Here is a 20036-nt window from a genome sequence, read left to right as displayed (position 1 = left end):
CACTTTCTTAAGGTTTAGGTGCTAAGTTAGGGTGCTTCCATTTGGGCATATTGGCAGAACACGGATTTTCAGAGCAGGGACCTGATGGGATATTCATATCGCATTCCTGTAATCACTGTTTTATCTGGGGTGTCTCATTGTTATGCTGCTTCTGTCGTTTTTATGATTTCTCTTTTAAGCTTCTAAATCTATTGTTATGGTGATTGTCTCGTGCTCTTTTTTTTATGATGATAATGTTATTTATTATGTTGCCTTACAGTGATTGTTCTGTGTTTTTAGCGTGAGCCGCTTTGGGAATGTTAGCTTGAAATGGGAAATGGGCTATAAATATTTGAAATGATATATAAATACAAAACAGTCCCTTGTCACCGACCAGTAGCCCAATACATTAACGGGGCTGCTTCCCCTAGTCCATGTTGGTTGATCCCTGCTAATGCTCGTGATTTTATTTAATTCACCGTTGCTGCGCCGACAGATGACACAGGAACCTTCGGATTTGTCAGCCGCTCTGATTAGCTTTTCTTGTGTCACAGGGCTGGAATAAAAATAGCTTAAACAAATAACTAAACAAATAAATGGTAGGCTTCCTAGGCAAAGGGTCCAGCTGGAGTAAGTGCCTCATGTTATCTCTTCCTCCTCTGTCTCTGTCTCTCTGTCCTGGAAAGCTTCCCACAGTTTTCTTGGCTTAGTTGACTTTGCACAGATAATGGTATAAAGTTCTTGCTGTTATTTCGAAGGAGAATTTAATACATTTGTGCCTTATCTAGCCTGGCTAGGACAAATGCAGTTCCCACGTGGTTATTCTCAAGGTTATAGCAACAACCAAGTTACCGTGTACTTTATAATACTTGAAATAAATGGAAGGAAGTTTCAGTGGTGGTAGGCTGGTAATCGCAGCAACGAAACTCTCATGCTCTCAGGGAGAGGGTCATACAGACCCCCCCCAGGTGTCCCTATTTTCCAGGGACAGTCCTGGATTTACAGAAGCCGTCCCGTTTTCTGATTTTATCCCAGAATGTTCTGCTTTTCTTTAGGACATCTCTATTTTTATCAGAGAAATGTTGGAGGGTATGGAGTCATGCGACACCCCCCCCCCACTTGAGCCAAGGAGATAAGTAACTATGCACCTTTTAGAAGACATCTGAAGGCAGCCCTGTAAAGGGAAGTTTCTGAATGTTTAATATTTTATTATGTTTTTTAATATATGTTGGAAACCACCCAGAGCGGTTGGGCCAGATGAGTATAAATGTTGTTGTTGTTAAATAGGATGTCCCAATTTTCATTGGAGAAATTTTGGAAGGTATGGGCAGATACATGTATCTCCGCACCCCAAAATTTCTCGCACTGCTCTTAGCCCAAAATGGTTGGCACCCAATCCAATCCTTCTTAAAACTAGGGTCATATATATACTATTAACTGTGTGACCTACAGACCTTAACTCACTTTAAGTCCACTTATATCCACACTATAAGAGTGAAGTAAAAAGCAAAGGTTTGGTCTCATGTCCAGTGAGTGAGCAGCCATATATTTACCCAGTTCAGGGGTGAATTACCGTATTTTTCACTCTATAACACGCACCAGACCATAACACGCACGTAGTTTTTAGAGGAGGAAAACAAGGAAAAAAATATTCTAAACAAAATAGTGGATATATGATTTTTGTGGTTCATGCTGTGGCCACAGACATGTGATCTGACAGTGAGTTTGGAGTAGCCCAGTGCAAAAATCCTGAGGATCCATGTGGATCCATGCTTTGTAAGCACGGAGGAGGGAAGGAAGGGGAACCATGGATTCTCTGCTCACGACTGCAGCAGATCCCCCCTGCCACCCGCAGGCATTCGCTCCATAACACGCACAGACATTTCCCCTTACTTTCTAGGAGGAAAAAAGTGAGTGTTATGGTGCAAAAAATACGGTACCTGAGTAACCCCTTAAGGCTGCAACCCCAATACACGCATTACCTGGGAGTAAATCTCACTGAACCCAGTGAGGCTGACCTCTGAGTAGACATGCACAGGACTACACTGAAAAAACACGGAACTTTGTCTACATACGTGTGCCAGCAATTATTTAAGTTTAGCCAACTGCATGGTGTTCTCTTCTCTGCTACTTGAATTACGATGTTGGCCAACACAGTCTCCTTTGCTTGCATGAGTAGCAGAGAATCTACAGGAGCCTCCTGTGTGAAAGGAGCCCAAAGTTTCCAGCTGGCTGCTTGGTTTTCAAATGCCAGCCTGCTTGTATTTTGCTGCTCATGAAAATGAGCCCTTCTAGATAAGACCAAGGCCATGTTCACTCCATACACTGAAAGCCCTATGCTACCACTTTAAATAGTCATGGCTTCCAGCAAAGAATTGTAGAGGGAAGAACATAAGCTCCAGCATTTCTCCAATGAAAATAGGGACGTCCTAAGGAAAAGCAGGACCTTCTGAGATTAAATCAGAAACCGGGACGGCTTCTGTAAATCTTAGAAAATAAGGACACTTGGAGGGTCTGGAAGAATTCCAGGTTTGCTAAAGGTGCGGAGAGAGCTGTTAGGAGACCCCTATGCCCCTCACAGAGCAACAATTCCCAGAGTTCCCTGTGAAAAGGGATTAGTTGTAAACAACTCTGGGAATGATATCTCTGTGAGGGGAACAGGGCCTAACAACCCTCAACACCCTTAACAGACTACAGCTCCCAAAATTCTTTGGGGGACGCCATGACCTTGTAAAGTGGTACCATAGCGCTTTCATCTTATGGTGTGAATGGCCCCTACTATTACATCTAATACAGCAGGAGTAGCCGATTTGATGCCCTCCACATGTTGCTGGACTTTAATTCTCATCTCTGACCACTGGCCATGTTGACTGATGGGTGCTGGAGGCTGACAACATTTTTGAGGGTGCCACACTGACTATCCCTATATAACACAGCAATCTCCTTCCCAGGGTAGCCAACCAGATAACTCCAGAAAGCCCACAGCCAGGGCTTGATGGCAACAGTCTTCTCTTATTTGTATTCAGTGTAGGGTACCAGATGCAAAAGATGACAGAGCGCCAGCTTGTCTTGCATGACAAGCTACACCTGCTCAAATTCCCTTTTCTAACATGAACAACTTGCCCCTTCTGCATGACAAGTGACAACGCAGTTATTGCAGGCGCAGGAGACCATCTCGATTCGTATCTGGCTGCTCCAGCCAAGATTGGTTCCTTTTGCTTGTTGGGTTCCTTGCTTTTGCCACTCTCTCTTCTCTCTAGACCCGCCCCCCCTCCTGCCTCAGAGCCCCTTTCCTGGTCTGCACCTGGCCTGGCATGCTGCAGGTAAATGGGAATCTCCATCAAGAGCCATAGAGGGGAGTGACTAGTTAGCAGGGTGGGCAGGTGGCAAACCTTCTGCACAGCTGCTACAGGTGCAGGAGCGTTGTCCGCTTTTGTATCTGGTCACCCTGGCTCCCACTAGGAGAAGGGCTGTAGATCTGTCACAGGCAGGTTCCACGGTTCAATCTCCGACAGCTCCAGGTAGAACCGGGAAAGATCCTTGCCTGAAATCCCAGCCAGTCAGTGTAGACCAGGAATGAGGAACCTACAACCCTCTTGAGGTTGCCTGACTACAACTCCCATCACCCCCTGACCGTTGGCCATGCTACCTGAGGGGAATTGTAGTCCAACAATATCCAGAGGGCTGCAGGTTCTCCCCACTGGTGTAGACAACATTTAGTGTACACTGGTGTAGACAAGATTTAGGGGAGCTAGTCTCAAACGTTTGTTGGGGGAGACCTAGGTTTTTTTTGGGGGGGAGTTAACTGTCCGTCTTCACGCTTTTTATGATGGAGGGCCACTGTAGCCACCCCCAATGACACGTTCTCAAGATGGAGGGGGAGGGAACAGCTGCAGTCGCCTGCGGTTCCTGCGCAATGTTTGCCATCTTGCCAAAGGTTGCAGGCAGCTTTACCTGCAGCAATTGCATGTTGATTGCCCTCTTAGAAGACAAAGTCCAGCAACTGGAGGAACGTGTAGCTATGCTCCAAAGAATTAGAGAGCTGGAGCTCTTCTTGGAAGCAACAGAGCACACCGTCTCCACCAAGGAGGAGACAGGGGACTCCCCTGAGAAGGAGGCTAGTTCACCAACACAGGAGCCAGATATATGGAGAAATGTGACTCAAAGAAGTAGGAGGCCCAGGGTTCACTCTGATTGTTTAGAAATACACAATCGCTTTGAGGTCCTCTCCCCTAGCATGGAAGACGAAGAGCAGACTCCATTTGAGGATCTCTCCCTCATTACAGTCGATCAGGTATATGAAGACGAGCAGCAAAGTCAGTCCTCAGGGAATGTGCAGGTGACCTTGGAACGGACAGCTCACGGAAGAACCCCGACCAAACCTAAGAGGGGAACAGAAGCAGTGATCTGTGGGCCTGACAAGATGTCTCGGGAAGTGTGCTGTCTCCCCGGGGCTAAGATCCAAGATGTAACTGAACGACTGCAAGGAATCATAAAACCCACTAACAAATACCCCTTCCTCTTGGTTCATGTGGGAACCAATGACACTGCAAGCAATAGCCTCCAGAAGATCAAAAGAGACTACGAGGCTCTGGGCAGGAAATTGAAGCAATTAAATGCACAAATTGTCATCTCATCTGTCCTCCCAGTTGAACGACGTGGCCCAGGGAGAGAGGGAAAAATAGTGGAAGTGAACAGCTGGCTTCACAAATGGTGTAAACAGGAACGGTTTGGATTCTTAGATCACGGACTGCAGTTTCTTGAAGATGGACTTCTGGCAAGCGATGGGCTGCACCTCACAACGGTTGGGAGGAATGTTTTTGCCAAAAATCTCAGAAACCTCATCAGGAGGGCTTTAAACTGACTAATGTGGGGGAGGGAGACAGTGCTCCTGAAGGCAGGAGTCTATCAATTGATGAAGATGATCATCCAAATGTCATAGACCAAATGGAGCAAACAGCACGCAGACCTAGTGGTGGGAGGAAAAAATCCTTAAATAAGAGACACGGGGGAATGATTAATGGACTTCAATATCTGTACACTAATGCGCAAAGCATGGGAAATAAACAAGATGAGCTTGAGCTCTTGGTACAACAAACTAAATATGACATAATAGGCATCACTGAAACCTGGTGGGATAAGTCCCACGATTGGAATGTAATAATGGAGGGATACAATCTATTTCAGAGAAACAGACCAGACAAGACAGGAGGAGGAGTGGCGTTATATGTCAGGGATGTGTATACCTGTGAAGAGATCCAAGATTTAGAACCTCAAAGCCAAAGTGAGAGCATTTGGGTCAAAATTAAGGGAGAGAAGAATAACAGTGACCTCATTGTGGGAGTTTACTATAGATCCCCAAGCCAAATGGAGGACATAGATGATGCCTTCCTGGAACAGATGGCCAAGCATGCAAAAGGAAGGGAGATAGTAGTAATGGGGGGACTTCAATTACCCGGATATTTGTTGGATGTCAAACTCAGCCAAGAGCATAAGGTCAAACAGATTCCTCACTGGCCTTGCAGACAACTTCATTCAGAAAAGTCAGAAAAGCTAAAGCACAGAATGAACTCAGGCTTGCTAAAGAGGTTAAAAGCAACAAAAAAGGCTTTTATGGGTATGTTCGTAGCAAAAGGAAGAACAGAGAAACAGTGTGGTCACTCAGAGGAGAAGATGGTGAAATGCAAACAGGGGACACAGAAAGGGCTGAACTCCTCAATGCCTTCTTTGCCTCAGTCTTCTCCGATAAAGAAAACAATGCCCGACCTGAAGAATTTGGAGCAAATGATTCAGCAGAGGAAACACAGCCCAGAATAACTAAGGAGATAGTACAAGAATACTTGGCTAGTTTAGATGTATTCAAGTCTCCAGGGCCAGATGAACTGCATCCAAGAGTATTAAAAGAACTGGCAGATGTGATCTCAGAACCACTGGCAGTCATCTTTGAGAATTCCTGGAGAACAGGCGAAGTCCCGGCAGACTGGAGGAGGGCAAATGTTGTCCCTATTTTCAAAAAGGGGAAAAGAGAGGACCCAAATAATTACCGCCCAGTCAGTCTGACATCAATACCAGGGAAGATTCTGGAACAGATCATTAAGCAAACAGTCTGTGAGCACCTAGAAAGGAATGCTGTGATCACCAATAGTCAGCATGGATTTCTGAAAAATAAGTCATGTCAGACTAACCTGATCTCGTTTTTTGACAGAATTACAAGCCTGGTAGATGAAGGGAACGCAGTAGATGTAGCCTACCTTGATTTCAGCAAGGCATTTGACAAGGTGCCCCATGATATTCTTGTAAAGAAGCTGGTAAAATGTGGTCTTGACTATGCTACCACTCAGTGGATTTGTAACTGGCTGACGTGACGCGGCAGCTAAAAAAGCCAATGCAATTCTGGGCTGCATCAATAGGAGTATAGCATCTAGATCAAGGGAAGTAATAGTGCCACTGTATTCTGCTCTGGTCAGACCTCACCTGGAGTACTGTGTCCAGTTCTGGGCACCACAGTTCAAGAAGGACACTGACAAACTGGAACGTGTCCAGAGGAGGGCAACCAAAATGGTCAAAGGCCTGGAAACGATGCCTTATGAGGAACGGCTAAGGGAGCTGGGCATGTTTAGCCTGGAGAAGAGGAGGTTAAGGGGTGATATGATAGCCATGTTCAAATATATAAAAGGATGTCACATAGAGGAGGGAGAAAGGTTGTTTTCTGCTGCTCCAGAGAAGCGGACACGGAGCAATGGATCCAAACTACAAGAAAGAAGATTCCACCTAAACATTAGGAAGAACTTCCTGACAGTAAGAGCTGTTTGACAGTGGAATTTGCTGCCAAGGAGTGTGGTGGAGTCTCCTACTTTGGAGGTCTTTAAGCAGAGGCTTGACAACCATATGTCAGGAGTGCTCTGATGGTGTTTCCTGCTTGGCAGGGGGTTGGACTCGATGGCCCTTGTGGTCTCTTCCAACTCTATGATTCTATGAATTATACCATACTGGTGTAACTCGGTATAATGCAGCTCCCTATGTACAAGCCTTCTCCTCCCAAGAAGGGATGGGTAGTTTACACAGGTGGGGGTTCATTTGTGTATCTATGTACACATGCCAGAACCATTTCACCCACAATGTGCTATGCAGGGGGGAACTGTGAGGGTTGCGGCAGCTAGACTGGTGACTGGGGGCGGCCGCCGAGACCACATAACACCGGTCTTGAAAGACCTACATTGGCTCCCAGTATGTTTCCAAGCACAATTCAAAGTGTTGGTGTTGACCTTTAAAGCCCTAAACGGCCTCGGCCCAGTATACCTGAAGGAGCGTCTCCACCCCCATCATTCTGCCTGGACACTGAGGTCCAGCTCCGAGGGCCTTCTGGTGGTTCCCCCACTGTGAGAAGCAAAGCTACAGGGAACCAGGCAGAGGGCCTTCTCAGTAGCGGCGCCCGCCCTGTAGAACGCCCTCCCATCAGATGTCAAAGAGATAAACAACTACCTGACATTTAGGAGACACCTGAAGGCAGCCCTGTTTAGGGAAGTTTTTAATGTGTGACATTTTAGTGTATTTTTGATCTTTGTTGGAAGCCGCCCAGAGTGGGGTACAAATAAATAATAATTATAATTATTTACCTTTTCGGGCACAGAGTGAAGTGACTTGGATTCCTGGCTTGGTCAAAGTTTGCATCCCACCTAGAGCGGCTGGGTGCAAAAGGGGAGAGAGTTCCTGTGCCCTGAATAGTTGTGATGAAGAGGGGATTTCAGAAGGCAGAGCTTGCTGTGCATGCTTAAACCAGCTGAAGTTTCCTCTACTATGCAGCTACTCAAAGTGCCAAAGTCCTGTCTCCTTTTGCACCCAGTTAAGCTAATTCAGTGGTACACGGCCTCTGAACATGGGAACTCCAAATGACTGTTGTTGGTAAGAACCATAAACAGACCCATCCCCATCCCAGCCACCAGCCATCACCTCATCTGGGGACAAAACAGTCCTTGAATTAGGAATGGAGGGAAGCTGTGGACCTTCGGATGCTGTTACAACTCCAACTCCCATCAGTTCTAGTCAGCATGGCTGTCCAGGATCGGGGCAATACTGTATCTTTGAAACATAAATTACATTTCTTAATGTTCCTAAGCTAGCACAGCTTTGCCTGTTTCCATAATGCCTCTGTCCACCACAGAAAGCTGCTTTTCCTCTAGGACTCGCAATGGGACAACCTTTGGGCACTGAAGAGTCTGAATTGAACCTTTCAGTGACGCAGGTCTAGATCAGGGGTGAAAAACATCATGCCTGGGGTCCAGGCCTCTCTATCTGGCTCATGGGACCAGGGCCCACTTATGAGGCAAGGTGAAGCAACTGCCTCGGGTGGCAGGATCCACGGGGGCAGAAGATCTCAAAGCAGATCTTCATTACCCCCTTGTTCCTTCATTATCCCCTTGATCTTCCCTCCTTCCCTTGTGGGGAGGAGGAGAAGCATTTTGTGGTTCACATCAGGTGCCAAAATATATTGGTCCAGACTTGCTCAGGACTCTTTGCAGGTCACATGACTCACATCCCTTCTCCCCACCAGACCCCACCCCTCACTGGCCTGCTTCACCCCTTGGGTCTATTTGTCTGTCTGGAATGTGTCCTTGAACTGTGATAGTGCCTCTTGAAGGAGAAAGGTGTGCGAGCTTGTGTAGAAATTAAGTCTACTGTACGAAGGGAAAATGTGCACCCGCTCCTCTTTTGTCTCTGGACCTGCCCACCGTTGCCATGTGGCCCTGGAAAGGTTCCCCAGAAGAGAATATGGCCCTTGGGCTGCAAAACGTTCCCCACCCCAATAGAGGACTTTAACTATAGAGACACTAGGGACCAGACTGTACCAGCAATACCACTCTGCTGAGAATCAGGGGAGCTCTCCGTTTAATACAAAAGCACAGCCCATTTCTGACTTTTCGGTCGCAATGGGCTTACATTACTTTCTAGAACACGACTCCCTTGTTGCGCTTATGATGGAGGGGAACGCATTTCTGTAAAATGAACATGTGAAACACACGGCATCTGTTCCAGAGTACAATACCTAATGCTTAAAAAAAGAAAGAAAAATCGTTCGTTCCCCTGAAGACTGTTTTGGCTCGTCCAGTGTTCAGTATGAGAAAAAAAATCGTACCAATGTCCGGCTGCTGGCAAAAATGCAAGAGTCCTGTAAAGGTTGGGAAGGAAATGTCGGCTCTGAAAGTTTTTGTTGTGCGAGGCTGGGGCCAGTTTTACTTTCATTTCTGCACAGCTGCGGACTTTGTTCCCCAAAGCAAAGAAACACTTGAGGGGAAAAACCTTTGTGTGATGTGCGTGCACGAAGAGTCAGGTTGCGCAAAAACTTCAGCAGCTTCCCTAAGGCAATCGAGGCCAAAGGTCCAAGTGGAAATTCCCCAGGTGGAGAAACCCGATCTTCACATCGCTTCAGGGGTCTGACTCCTGCCAAGATCTCAACATCTCAAGCCTTGAGATACGATCACAGATTCTGCCCCCCACCACGCAAATTTACTCTGCTCTGTTTATCTCACCGCTCTTTGCCCAGTTTTCTTGAGAGGGGCTGTCATAATCAGACCCCCTGCCCTTTCCTGGAGGAGGGCATTCCGGGCCTATCTGCTTGCTCTGCTATGCGAACGCTGCGTCTGCGAAAGTTAAACGGGCAAACAAAGCAATTTGTTACGAGGGTTCGGTTCCGAAACGTGTCCTCCCATCCCATCTCCAACAGGCCCAGCCCATCAGGGGAATTATTATAGACTGCAAAAAAATTAACAGCCTGCAGTTACAAGAAGTCGTAGACTTTGCGTCGTACCCCCACCACTCCGTAATTTCCCATGCGGAGAACAGCCGCCCGATCTGGTTACGGCTGGCACCATCGGACTCTCCTGGTGTGTGTGCGCGCGCGCGGGGCTCCCCAAATTCTCAGACCCATCATGCCTGACCCTAAGATTCGGCTGCGAAAGTTGCGGTTGGCCGCAGAGTAGGAGAGGGAACTTTCACCCACCGCAGCCGCCTTTGCGCTCTGGTGGCGCGACTCTCTTCCCCCGCGTCTGCAAGAACTTAGAATTTAGAATTGCGCCTTCGGTTAGAGACGCGCCAGCAGACCAGCTCCGCCGGCGGGTGAGTTGGTGCTGGGGCAGAGAGAGACGCAGGGCACCCCGCCCCGCTACCTTTCACTTCCCGGCTGCCTTCTCTACCTCATCCCCGCCCCTTGCCCCCCCCTCCGCCCCCTTTCCCGTCGCACTTTCTTTGTGCCTTTCGTGCTTGAACTTCTATACACCCCGACGGCTCTCTGTGTGCGCGCGTCGACGGAGCTGCGTCTTCAGTTCCTCAACTGGCCGCTCCGGTTTAGTTTGTTATTAACTTCTTCCCCCACCCCCTTTGGCGCGGGCAAACAAGTACAGAGACGCCTCTCGGTCTCGTGGGGGGAGAGACACACAGAGAGAGAGAGAGGAAGAGAAAGGTTGGTGCGCAGGGGAAGCAGAGGTTGGGGAGACGGTTTGTTTCGGGGTCGCAGCCAGAGCGCCCCACTTCCTTCTTCCGTTAAGCACGGCCGGTTTCCCACGCGCGGGCGCGAGGCTGCTAACGCGGTGGCTTTCTCGCTTCTTTTTTCTCTAAGGGCGAACCAGGAAACGGAGGAGGGAACTTTCTCATTACCCAAAACAGAAGGCAGGCAGGCAGCAGGGCGATGATGGCGCAGTTTCAACAGAAGCTCTTCTGGCTGGTGGCGGCTGGCCTGGCTGTGACCCTGCGCACCAGCCAGGCAGGTGAGTCGAATGGCACAACACTCTCGAAAACAAGGAGCCGGTGCGGAATTCACTTCACCTTTTAAAACTGCCCCGTGCTCCTCCTGCCCCTTTGCTTTGGGAGGCCAGGGTGGTAGGGCGGGTGCTTGGCATGCAGAAGATGGTGGGGGGTGTTAATCCCCGGAATCTCCCATTTAAAAGGACCAGAGAGCAGTTGATGGGTTGTACATGTCTGCCTCAGACCCCAGAGAGCTGCTGCCATTCAGAGTGGGCAGCGCTGAGTGAGATGGACCCATATGTAGCAGCTTGACATTTTGCAGGCAAAAGCTTTTGATTGCTTCCTGTTAATTGAGCATTCGCTCTGCAAGTGTTTTTCCACACTGCAGTTTTGGGAAACTGGACTTGTTGCACAAGAGCACTAACCTCATTTTAAGTTGTACAACCTGAATTTGCCGGTGGGTAACCAAATCCAGCATGGAAATAGCGAGCGCCTGGAAGCTTTTCTGGCTCGATTTCTGCATTTCACATTGTTGCCGAAGGCCTTGTGAGAAAGAGCTGGCAATCTTCTTTCCCACTCTCACGAAGCTTTAGTTCTGCTTCTGTGTGGTAAGACCAGTTGGGCTGGGAGATCTTGTGAGGCAAGGGAAGAGCCAGTCCACCCCAGAATCGGCATCAAAAACAGAGTTTGTAATTAATGAAAGGATGGCGAGAAGATGAACAAGAAGTGTTTTGTTGAGCCAGCTGTATGGTCACCTACACACTGTAGCCGACACACTAATGCGTCACGACGCACAGTTTGGAAATCTCCGGTGTAGTGGCCAGGAGACTTAACACACACAGCATACATTTAAAGCACATTCAAAGCGCTATTCCCCCTGAAGAACCCTGGGAAACGTCATTTGTTAAGGGTGCTGGGAATTGTAGTTCTGTAAGGTGCAAACTACCACTCCCAGGATTTTGTTGTGGTGGCAGGCAGGGGAAATGTCCTTTGAGTGTGTTTTAGAGGTGTGGTATGTATGCAGATTGTGTTACAACTCAGAAAGGTCCACTTGAATCTTAATAATAAGTATTATTATTGTATTATTTATATACCCATAAACTCTTTTGACTGCGTTTGACAAGCCAGTCTGTCCCACCTACTGTAGCCACCCTCTCTAGAAATTTGGAGGTCAACTTTCTTGCAGGATTGTTGTAAAGACTACAACTGGATGCAAATGCTAAATATTACTGAAAGAGATTTTCGGTCTCAGGTCTGCCTGGGTGCTTGTAGACATGTGTGGGCTGGCTTAGGGTTCTTGGAGAACAGATCTGGGAAGAGTCAGGCCATCTGTCTGTCTGTCTCAGTATTATTCATGCTGACTAGCAGCAGCAACTGTCCACAGTTTCTACAGGGGTCTTCTTCTCTCACTGCCCGACTTTTGAGATACCTGCAACCTTTTGCTTTCAAAATGCCTTCTTAGCCGCAAGCTGTGACCACATCTTTTAATAGAAGGTGCTCTGTGCATGCTTGTTTTGCCCCCGGAGTTGTGTCAAGGGCCTATGGGACAAGTTCTGAGGTTGAGCCTCCGCAATCAGTAAGCTTAGGAGGCAGTGTGGTGTAGTGGTTAGAGTGTCGAACTAGGATTTGGGAGAGACCAGGTATTCAAATGCCCACCCGGCCATGAAGTTCACTGGGCGTCCTTGGGTCAGTCACTAGCTGCCTCTCAGGCTAACTGACCTCACAGGGTTGTTGTGGACATTAGAGGAGAACGGGGAGAAACATGTATGCCACTGTGAGCTCCTTTGAGAAAGAGAGTGGGACAGAAATGCAATAAATAAATAATAAAGATATGGTTTGGCGAAAGGGACACAAAGGTGTAGAAATGTTTGCATATATATAAACAAACATTTTCCTTCCTAACTGAAAGCACCAATCAAGGCTGCTTAAGACATTTAAAGGTTTCAGTTTCAGTATATATCTCAAGCGTGACGTTTCTTAGGGGCAAAGTGTTGACAGTTAAAAACCTAAGCAGAAAAACAAGCAGAAAATCACCAACTGAGGCTGCTCAGTACATTTAAATGTTAGTTTCATCATAATGGTGATAATGATGATTTAAAATTTGTACACCACCCTTCAGCCAAAGATCTCGGTGGTTCAAAGCACAGAAATACAAAATGAAAGCACGTAATAAAGACCAGAACAAACCCATAATCCCTCCCCAACCAAAATGAAGGACACAAAAAGGTTTTCAGTGTAGAACAAAAATAGAATGAAAAATGACCTTTAGCAACAAAGAAACCAAGAAAGGAGCCGACCAAACTTCATGGGGCAAGGAGTTCCATAATCTCCCTCTCACCCCTTGTATCCAGACGCACTACGGCCCTGGGTGAGACAGAGGGAAAAGCCTCTCCTTCCCACCTTAAGAGAGCAGGAAGGATGATACAGAAGGAAGTCCACACCATACATTTAAATCACTCTTATGCTCCCCCACCTTAAAGGAACTTGGGAACTGTAGTTTGTTGCAGGGACTGAAAGTCTTTAGGATACCCTCACAGACCCACAATCAACTACTGTTCCCAGGATTCTTTGGGGGAAGGCTAGGCTTAGATTCGCCATCCCAAAATGTACAAGGATTACATAACATAATTCTTCATGTGCCTTATCCACGAAAGGTCCGGAGGGTGTCAACACAAGTAAGGGCCTTTTCTGCAGTGGCTCCCCGTTTATGAAATGCTCTCCCCGGGGTGGTTTGCCTGGTGCCTTCATTATACACATTTAGGCACCAGGCGAAATTGTTCCTCTTCAACCCGGCCAGTGGCTGATTGACATCTGATGCCCTTTTAAATGTGCTGCGGAACAGAGGACTATTGGCTTGTTTCCGTTCTTATTTTTGACACGCATTTTGTTTTGTTTTGTAATTTTGTGTTGTGAACCACTCTGAGACCTATGGGGTAGGGCCGTATACTTTTTTAAAAAAATTAAAAAGTAGAAGATGAGAAATAAGAAGTGGGTGCTGGAGATGATCTAGCCAACGAGCTTGGGGGACCCTTGGGCTCAGAGTGTGGGTGGCGGCCTCTGTCTCATGCCATCCCTTCTTTTATAATTCCAGAGGTCTCCATCGTCCTTCGCAGCGACCAGGAGGGTCCTGTCCTTGAGGGCGGGAACGTGACTCTGGAGTGCCTGGGCAATGAAGGAGAGGAGATGAGCGGATTCACTTTCCAGAAATACAGCAAGGTCAGCATAAACTTACCGATGTAATTGCAAGACAAAGCAGCGAGGAGGGAGATGGGTGGCTTGCTCAACAGGGGGCGCTGTGCTGCAGTTGCAGAACACTTGGTTGCAAATAGTACAATGGGCAGCACCCAGAGGGGCATCCAAAGTTGTTTCCTAAGTTCAGGTGTGGGTGCTGTTGCTTTTCAGCGTCCAAAGTGGGCCCCATCCACGCACAGCGGAGGAGCGATGCAAGTAGGGCGAGTGGCTGCAAGGTTTGCAGAAGTGGAACGTTGTTGTTTTGAAAAAGCCTAGGGCAGGAGATGGGGAAATCCCAGGGCAGCGCAAGGGAGGCTGAGCATGCTCTGTGCTGCGGCTGCCGAATGCTGACTCACTTGCGGCTGGAGATATAGAGAAAAAGAAATTATAATACTGGAATGTAGCAGACAGGCTCCTGAGCAGCAGAACTCCATTCTGCAACACCCCCACTTTTGGACTTTGTAACAGCCAGGCCTTTTTCTCAGGGAATCTGGGAGTGGGGTTGTATTAGCTATCCTAGAAGCGTAGAGTTGGAAGGGGTCCCATGGGTCATCTAGTCCAACCCCCTGCAATGCAGGGATAATGATCCTGACCTGATAATTCTCAGTACTACTTCACCATGCTAAAATTCCCAGGATTCTTTGGGGCACAACCGCGGCAAGACCAGTATAAAAGGCAACATCCTAGATAGCTCAGTCGGTAGAGCAGGGGACTCTTCATCTCTGAGTTGTGGGTTTGAGCCCCATGCAGGGCAAAATATTCCTGCAATGCAGGGGGGTGGATTAGACCCTCGAGGTCCCTTCCAATTCTACAGTTTGGTGGTTCTTATGTGGGCAGGACCCTTTTGCTAGGCCTCAGGTGGGCAAGTTTCAGGTAACTCTCAGCCTAACTTCATGTGGTGGGTAGAATGTAAATTGGAGGTGGGGAATGGCAGAGAGATAGAGAGAGAAAAGGGCAACAGAAAGGAAGCAAGACAAAGAGATGGTCCCACTTATCTTTTGCTCTGATGTCACCAACACTGGGCTCCAGTCCACATTAGGCTCCAGCCCTACCGTCTGCCAATGTCTACTCTACCCCCAACCCCAAAGGATTGCCCCAAATGTGACAGCTGCCCATCTCTGACTCAGGCAAGAACAAGCTAAGGACAGAGATTGGTAACTTAGGCTGAGCACACACTATACATTTGAAGCACGTTTCCCATCCCTGCAAAGATTCCCGAGAACAATAGTTTACCCCTTGTGGTGCTGCACCCTTACCATACTACAGTTCCCAGGATTTTGGTGTTGGTGTTTTTTGAGGGGTTGTGGTTTGAATGTGTGGTGTGGGCAGCCTTACTAGTAAGGATTTGGTAGGATAAGAACCATGTGATAGCATGGACAAGTATATTTCAGAATTGGTCTGGACCCAGTTTCGTTGTAGCAACATCCCTCACAGAACTTGAGAAATTGTACATTTGCAGTGCGGCTGGTAATCACTTGTCCCAGAATCCATGCTGCTCTTTGAACGACAGTTCTCCTCTACCCAGCCCACTCAGGTCTCTTGGTTCGCAGCCCCTATAGTGAAACAGGTTTGTTGTGTGAACATGCTGTTCATGAGGAGGAAAGGTCTTTAAAGAAAGGCTTTGCTAAACCCAAGCTGCTCACATGTAGACTTGAATGAAGAGTTCTGGAGGAGGTATTTTATGACAGGTGTTTTGTTGACTGGAGAGGGAATAGGAGACTGCTCTAAGCAGGATTGGGAGGAGATGGGAGAAATGGGGAGGCCACAGCTCAGGATTAGGGAGTGTCTGGGGAAAACAATAATCAAGGCCACCAAGTGGCCACTAGGGGGCTCTGTTTCTAGGATGTAGAACCATTCTCCTGCAGCTGCTGGGAGTCAAGATGGCAGCAATTAGAGCAGGGATTGGGAGCTTTTGGTCCTCTAGATCAGTGTTCCCCAACCTTGGGTCTCCAGCTGTTTTCGGACTGCAATTCCCATCATTCCTGACCACTGGTCTTGTTAGCAAGGGATGATGGGAGTTGTAGTCCAAAAACAGCTGGAGACCCAAGGTTGGGGAACACTGCTCTAGATGTTGTGGGATGACAACTCTCTTATTTCCTGACTGCCTGTTGGCAATGCTGGCTGGGGCTGATGGGAGCTGGAGTCTAACATGATCTAGAAGGCCACAGACTCAACATACATGGCAGGAACACTGTTAGAATTCCTGCTCCGTGATTGCAGTCATGGGATTATTGTCTATCACATGACGGTCTATGTTTTGACTCCACAGAGTGGGAAGTGACGGAGACAGGATGTTTGTGTTACTGTGTTCCGTGAAGTGGGACTATAGTCCTTTGTTTTTTCTCTTTGCTGTCTGATGCTAGAGAGAGAGGGAGCCATGTTGCAGTGCTCAGTGTATTTATATGTAAATAAAGTAGATTAGCCAAAATGCTGAGTTGCTGAGGTCTGTTACACAAGCTGCAAAGACTCTGCGGATCCCTAAGTGTGCTGATGTCTGTTGGCATCGGTCGCTGTGATGTTCAGGCTGAAGAAAGCTTTTGAAGCTCCCGAACGATCAACCAGGAGGGAGAGAACATGCCAGTTGGGCATGTGTCTCTGCCAGGGTCCTGCTCGAGTGTAGGACAAGCTCCTGACAACTAAAGGCCAACTAAAGGAACCTTATTTTTGGCTCCCTTTGCTTCCTCGCTCAACTGCGGTGCAGCCGCTCCGATTGCCGTGTGCCACCCTAGACTCCAAACGCAACGCTTAACAATGGTCAGGTCTCCAACCAAAATGCCTTAATGTTCACTGAATGGCCCCAGAGTGCATTGAAACCCATGTTGGTGTAACTTGAGTGGCGTGGTGCTCAGAAGGGGACCTGTGCCACCACCAGTTGGCATTTCGGGTAGCGCCATCTTGCAAAGGGCGTTGACTAATGCGAGGCATTCCTCTCCCTGTTGCAGTGGCTCCACTCCTGGATCTCCCTCGACAAAGCCAGCGAGATGCGCTGCTGGTTTTACGATGTCAGCGTCAGCTACGATGACGGCCGCCTCCAACTTGCCATCAGTGGACTGAAATCTTGGCACGCTGGACCTTACCGCTGCGCCGGCTCCAACGGCACCAACAATGCCTCTGTCTCCAATGAGCTGGACCTGCAGATGGAATGTACGTGGGAAAGTTTCTTCCTTCCTCTGGCTCCTAGTGGGTGATGGAGAAATAGCAGGTGGGGAGGATTAGCGGGGCTGCCCTTGCAACTGGCCTTTGGCAATTTGTAGGTAACTGGCAGGAGTGTCACCTCTTGCAGGGACTGTTGATGCCAGCCCTGCCCTCGCTCCCTTAGCCACACACACCACAGCTGTGGCCATGGCCTTTCTTTATGGAAGAGTCATAAAGAAGAGCACTCCTGAGCACCAACAGAGTGCTTTCTAACTTATCCTGAGCACATGTGTCAGGGGTTCAGGAGCAGAGGCAAGGGCAAGGGAGGAAACAGAGAGCGAGGGGGAGGAGGCAGAAGAAAAGATGAGTGATGACGACGACCCGAGATCTCCGAGTCTTTCCAGTGAATCAGAAGATTCACAGAAAGGAGCACCAGTGGCCAGGGCAAGGGGGGAGCCTAGGGGGACACCCCAGGAAGATAGAGCCAGAGGGGACTCAGAGGGGAGCAGTTGGAAATCGGGACCAGCATCACCGCCAGAGAGCAGGGAAGAGGAAGGGCGCCAGGGATCAAGCGCTGGCGGCTCACAACAGGGGGGAGGGCACGAGTCAGGAGTGGCCACACCTCCATCGGGGAGCGAAGAAACGGTCAGACGGAAAGTGGAAGGTTGGGCGCGCGCGCCAAGTTCAAATGCACAGGAAAGAGACGCAGTAGGCAGCCCGGAAAGGGAGCCAGGTCCTAAAGCCCGGCGCAAGGAGACAGGAGGGTCCGGGGGGTCGGCGTCAGAAGAATCCCGGAAGGAAGAGACCCCGGGGGGCAGAGGGACCCAGAGGAGAACAGTCAGGCGGAAAAGGTGGAGCAGGGCTAGGATATTAAGTTGGTGTACAAGGGGCGGAGACTCAGACGGAGCTTCGCCGATCTAACGCATAAGACGTAGAGTTGCACGCAGCAGCTTGAGATTGGATACTGTAACTCAATAAAGACTTTTACTTAATGATCGCTGGCTAGCGTGATCCTCTGTGAGCTAGGATCTGGGAGCAGCTCTGACAGTAAGCTCCGTCTCATAAATTGTGGGCATCTACGGCCTCACGGAGAGGAGAGAAAGCGGGTGCCTACTAGCGAGCTCACGAACGGCAGACAACATGACGGCCGAACAGCAGATAGCGGAACTCAGAGAAGCAGTGACACGACTGAACACCGAGGCTCTTGCATCCAGGAAGAGAGAGGAGGACGCAGCTGCCGCCTACAGGGATCTCCAAGTCAGGTTGGAAGTGCTTACGAAGCAAGGGCAACTGACACCCAAACCGGAGGGGATTGGGTTGGGGAGACGAACAGGCGGTCTGGTCTCTCACTTCGATGGGAATTTGCAGCAGTACCCCAACTTTAGGGCAGATGTAATGTGTGCACTGCAACTGCTGAACAAAGACTTTAGAGATGAACAAGAGAAAGTGGGATTCATCATGTCCCATTTGCATGGAGATGCTAAAGCATGGCTGCGCAATTTGTGGAGAGATAAGGATCCGGCGCTCCAAAATGCGGATGCCTTTATTAAAGCGATGGATGGGTGCTTTTTATCAAGCATAGACGTGGATCTTGCTCGGAAGCAGATACATGGACTGAAGCAAGGGAGGGCCAGCCTAAGGCAGTACCATGCCCGCTTTTTCGCTTTGGTCAGTGCCCTGGAATGGGACAGAGATTCGGCTCCAGTAAGAGACCTGTTTTGGGAGGGATTGCACAGCACGGTTAAAGATGAAATTGCGAGGGGGGAGAGACCCCGGACCACGCAGGAGATCGTTCAGAGGGCGCTGGCGGTAGGGGTGCGGCTGGAAGAACGTCCGTGGAGCAGGGACGAAGGGCGTGGAGGGGGCGAACCAGCCAGGGGCTACTCCTTCCTTCCCAGAGAATCAGCGCGTGCGCAATCCACGCCTCCGCCAGCAGGAGGAGCTGAACCTATGGAGGTTGGAGGTGCAAGGGCTCAGTCAGCAGCCAGAGCCCTAGCACCGGCAGCAGTGAAAGCGAAGCCTCCTAGAGGGACCAGGAAGTGTTACATCTGCGATGATCCAAAGCATATGGCGAAAGAGTGTCCCCAGAGGCTCCACAAGCACACTGCAGCCTCAGCAATGGTAACTGCAGCAACGCAGCAAGGAGAACCACAGCAGGGAAACGACGCTGTCTGGCTGGAGGAAGAGGCACTGGGGCCCAGCCAGACGTGTCAGTGAAGCAGTCCCCAGAGATTTTACAGCCCATGGACCCCCTCCCGCCCAAGCCAGTAGTGAGGCTCACCGCATCGCTCCAGCTGCCCAATGGAATCACCATGGACGTGCCAATCACCACTGACTCAGGAAGCAATGCGGACTTTATAGGGCAAGACTTTGTCGACCGGCACGCTATACAGTTGCTGCCTGCCACGCTGCCCCTGCAGGTTGTCACGGTGGATGGCAGGGAGCTGCTAGGGGGGCAAGTGGTGAAGCAAACGCCACCAATGGTGATGCGACTTGGGAATCACAGGGAAGTCATCAGCTTCAACGTCACTCAACTATCGGACACGCCCATTGTATTGGGAATGAGTTGGCTGGACAAGCACAGCCCGACGCTGGCTTGGTACCAGAGGCAGCTGACCTTCGGCTCTTCCTTTTGTGCTGAACACTGCATAGTGCCCCGGCAGGAAGGAGAGGAAGAGGAGTCACAGTTGCAGCTAGGCACGCTGCAAGCGGTTCCCCACAAGTATGCAGAATTTTTGGAGGTTTTCTGCGAGAAGGAGGCAGACAGGCTACCCCCCCACAGACCATATGACTGCAAAATTGACCTGCTGCCGGGGGCGGCGCTGCCCAAAGGGAAGCTGTATTCCATGTCTGAGGACGAACTGCAGGAACTCAAAGAGTTCATAGATCATAATTTGGAGTGCGGTTTCATACGAGAGTCCAAGGCAGCGGGGGGCAGTCCTGTATTCTTTGTT

At 49.2% G+C, this 20036-nt stretch overlaps 1 protein-coding gene across 3 annotated transcripts in view; it reads left to right on the top strand.

Annotated features, from left to right (window-relative positions):
* LOC309537732 (basal cell adhesion molecule-like) overlaps positions 1–20036 on the top strand; it is a 37554-nt gene that overhangs the window by 1561 nt on the left and 15957 nt on the right. Inside the window, exons 1-4 of one of the 3 annotated variants that reach the window (XM_082232707.1) lie at positions 9792–9860; positions 10592–10739; positions 13808–13932; positions 16890–17091. In XM_082232707.1, the coding sequence (XP_082088833.1) occupies positions 9807–9860; positions 10592–10739; positions 13808–13932; positions 16890–17091 (529 nt within the window). In that variant the 5' untranslated portion in view covers positions 9792–9806. Of the gene's footprint in view, positions 1–9791; positions 9861–10238; positions 10436–10591; positions 10740–13807; positions 13933–16889; positions 17092–20036 lie in introns of those variants that run through there. The other 2 variants (XM_082232708.1, XM_082232709.1) reach the window with 2 other exon arrangements.

Source organism: Podarcis vaucheri (assembly GCF_965113315.1).
Source record: "Podarcis vaucheri genome assembly, chromosome: 7".
Classification (NCBI taxonomy): Eukaryota; Metazoa; Chordata; class Lepidosauria; order Squamata; family Lacertidae; genus Podarcis; species Podarcis vaucheri.
Note: the sequence above shows the minus strand (reverse complement) of the source record. Positions and strands in the feature narration are given on the sequence as shown.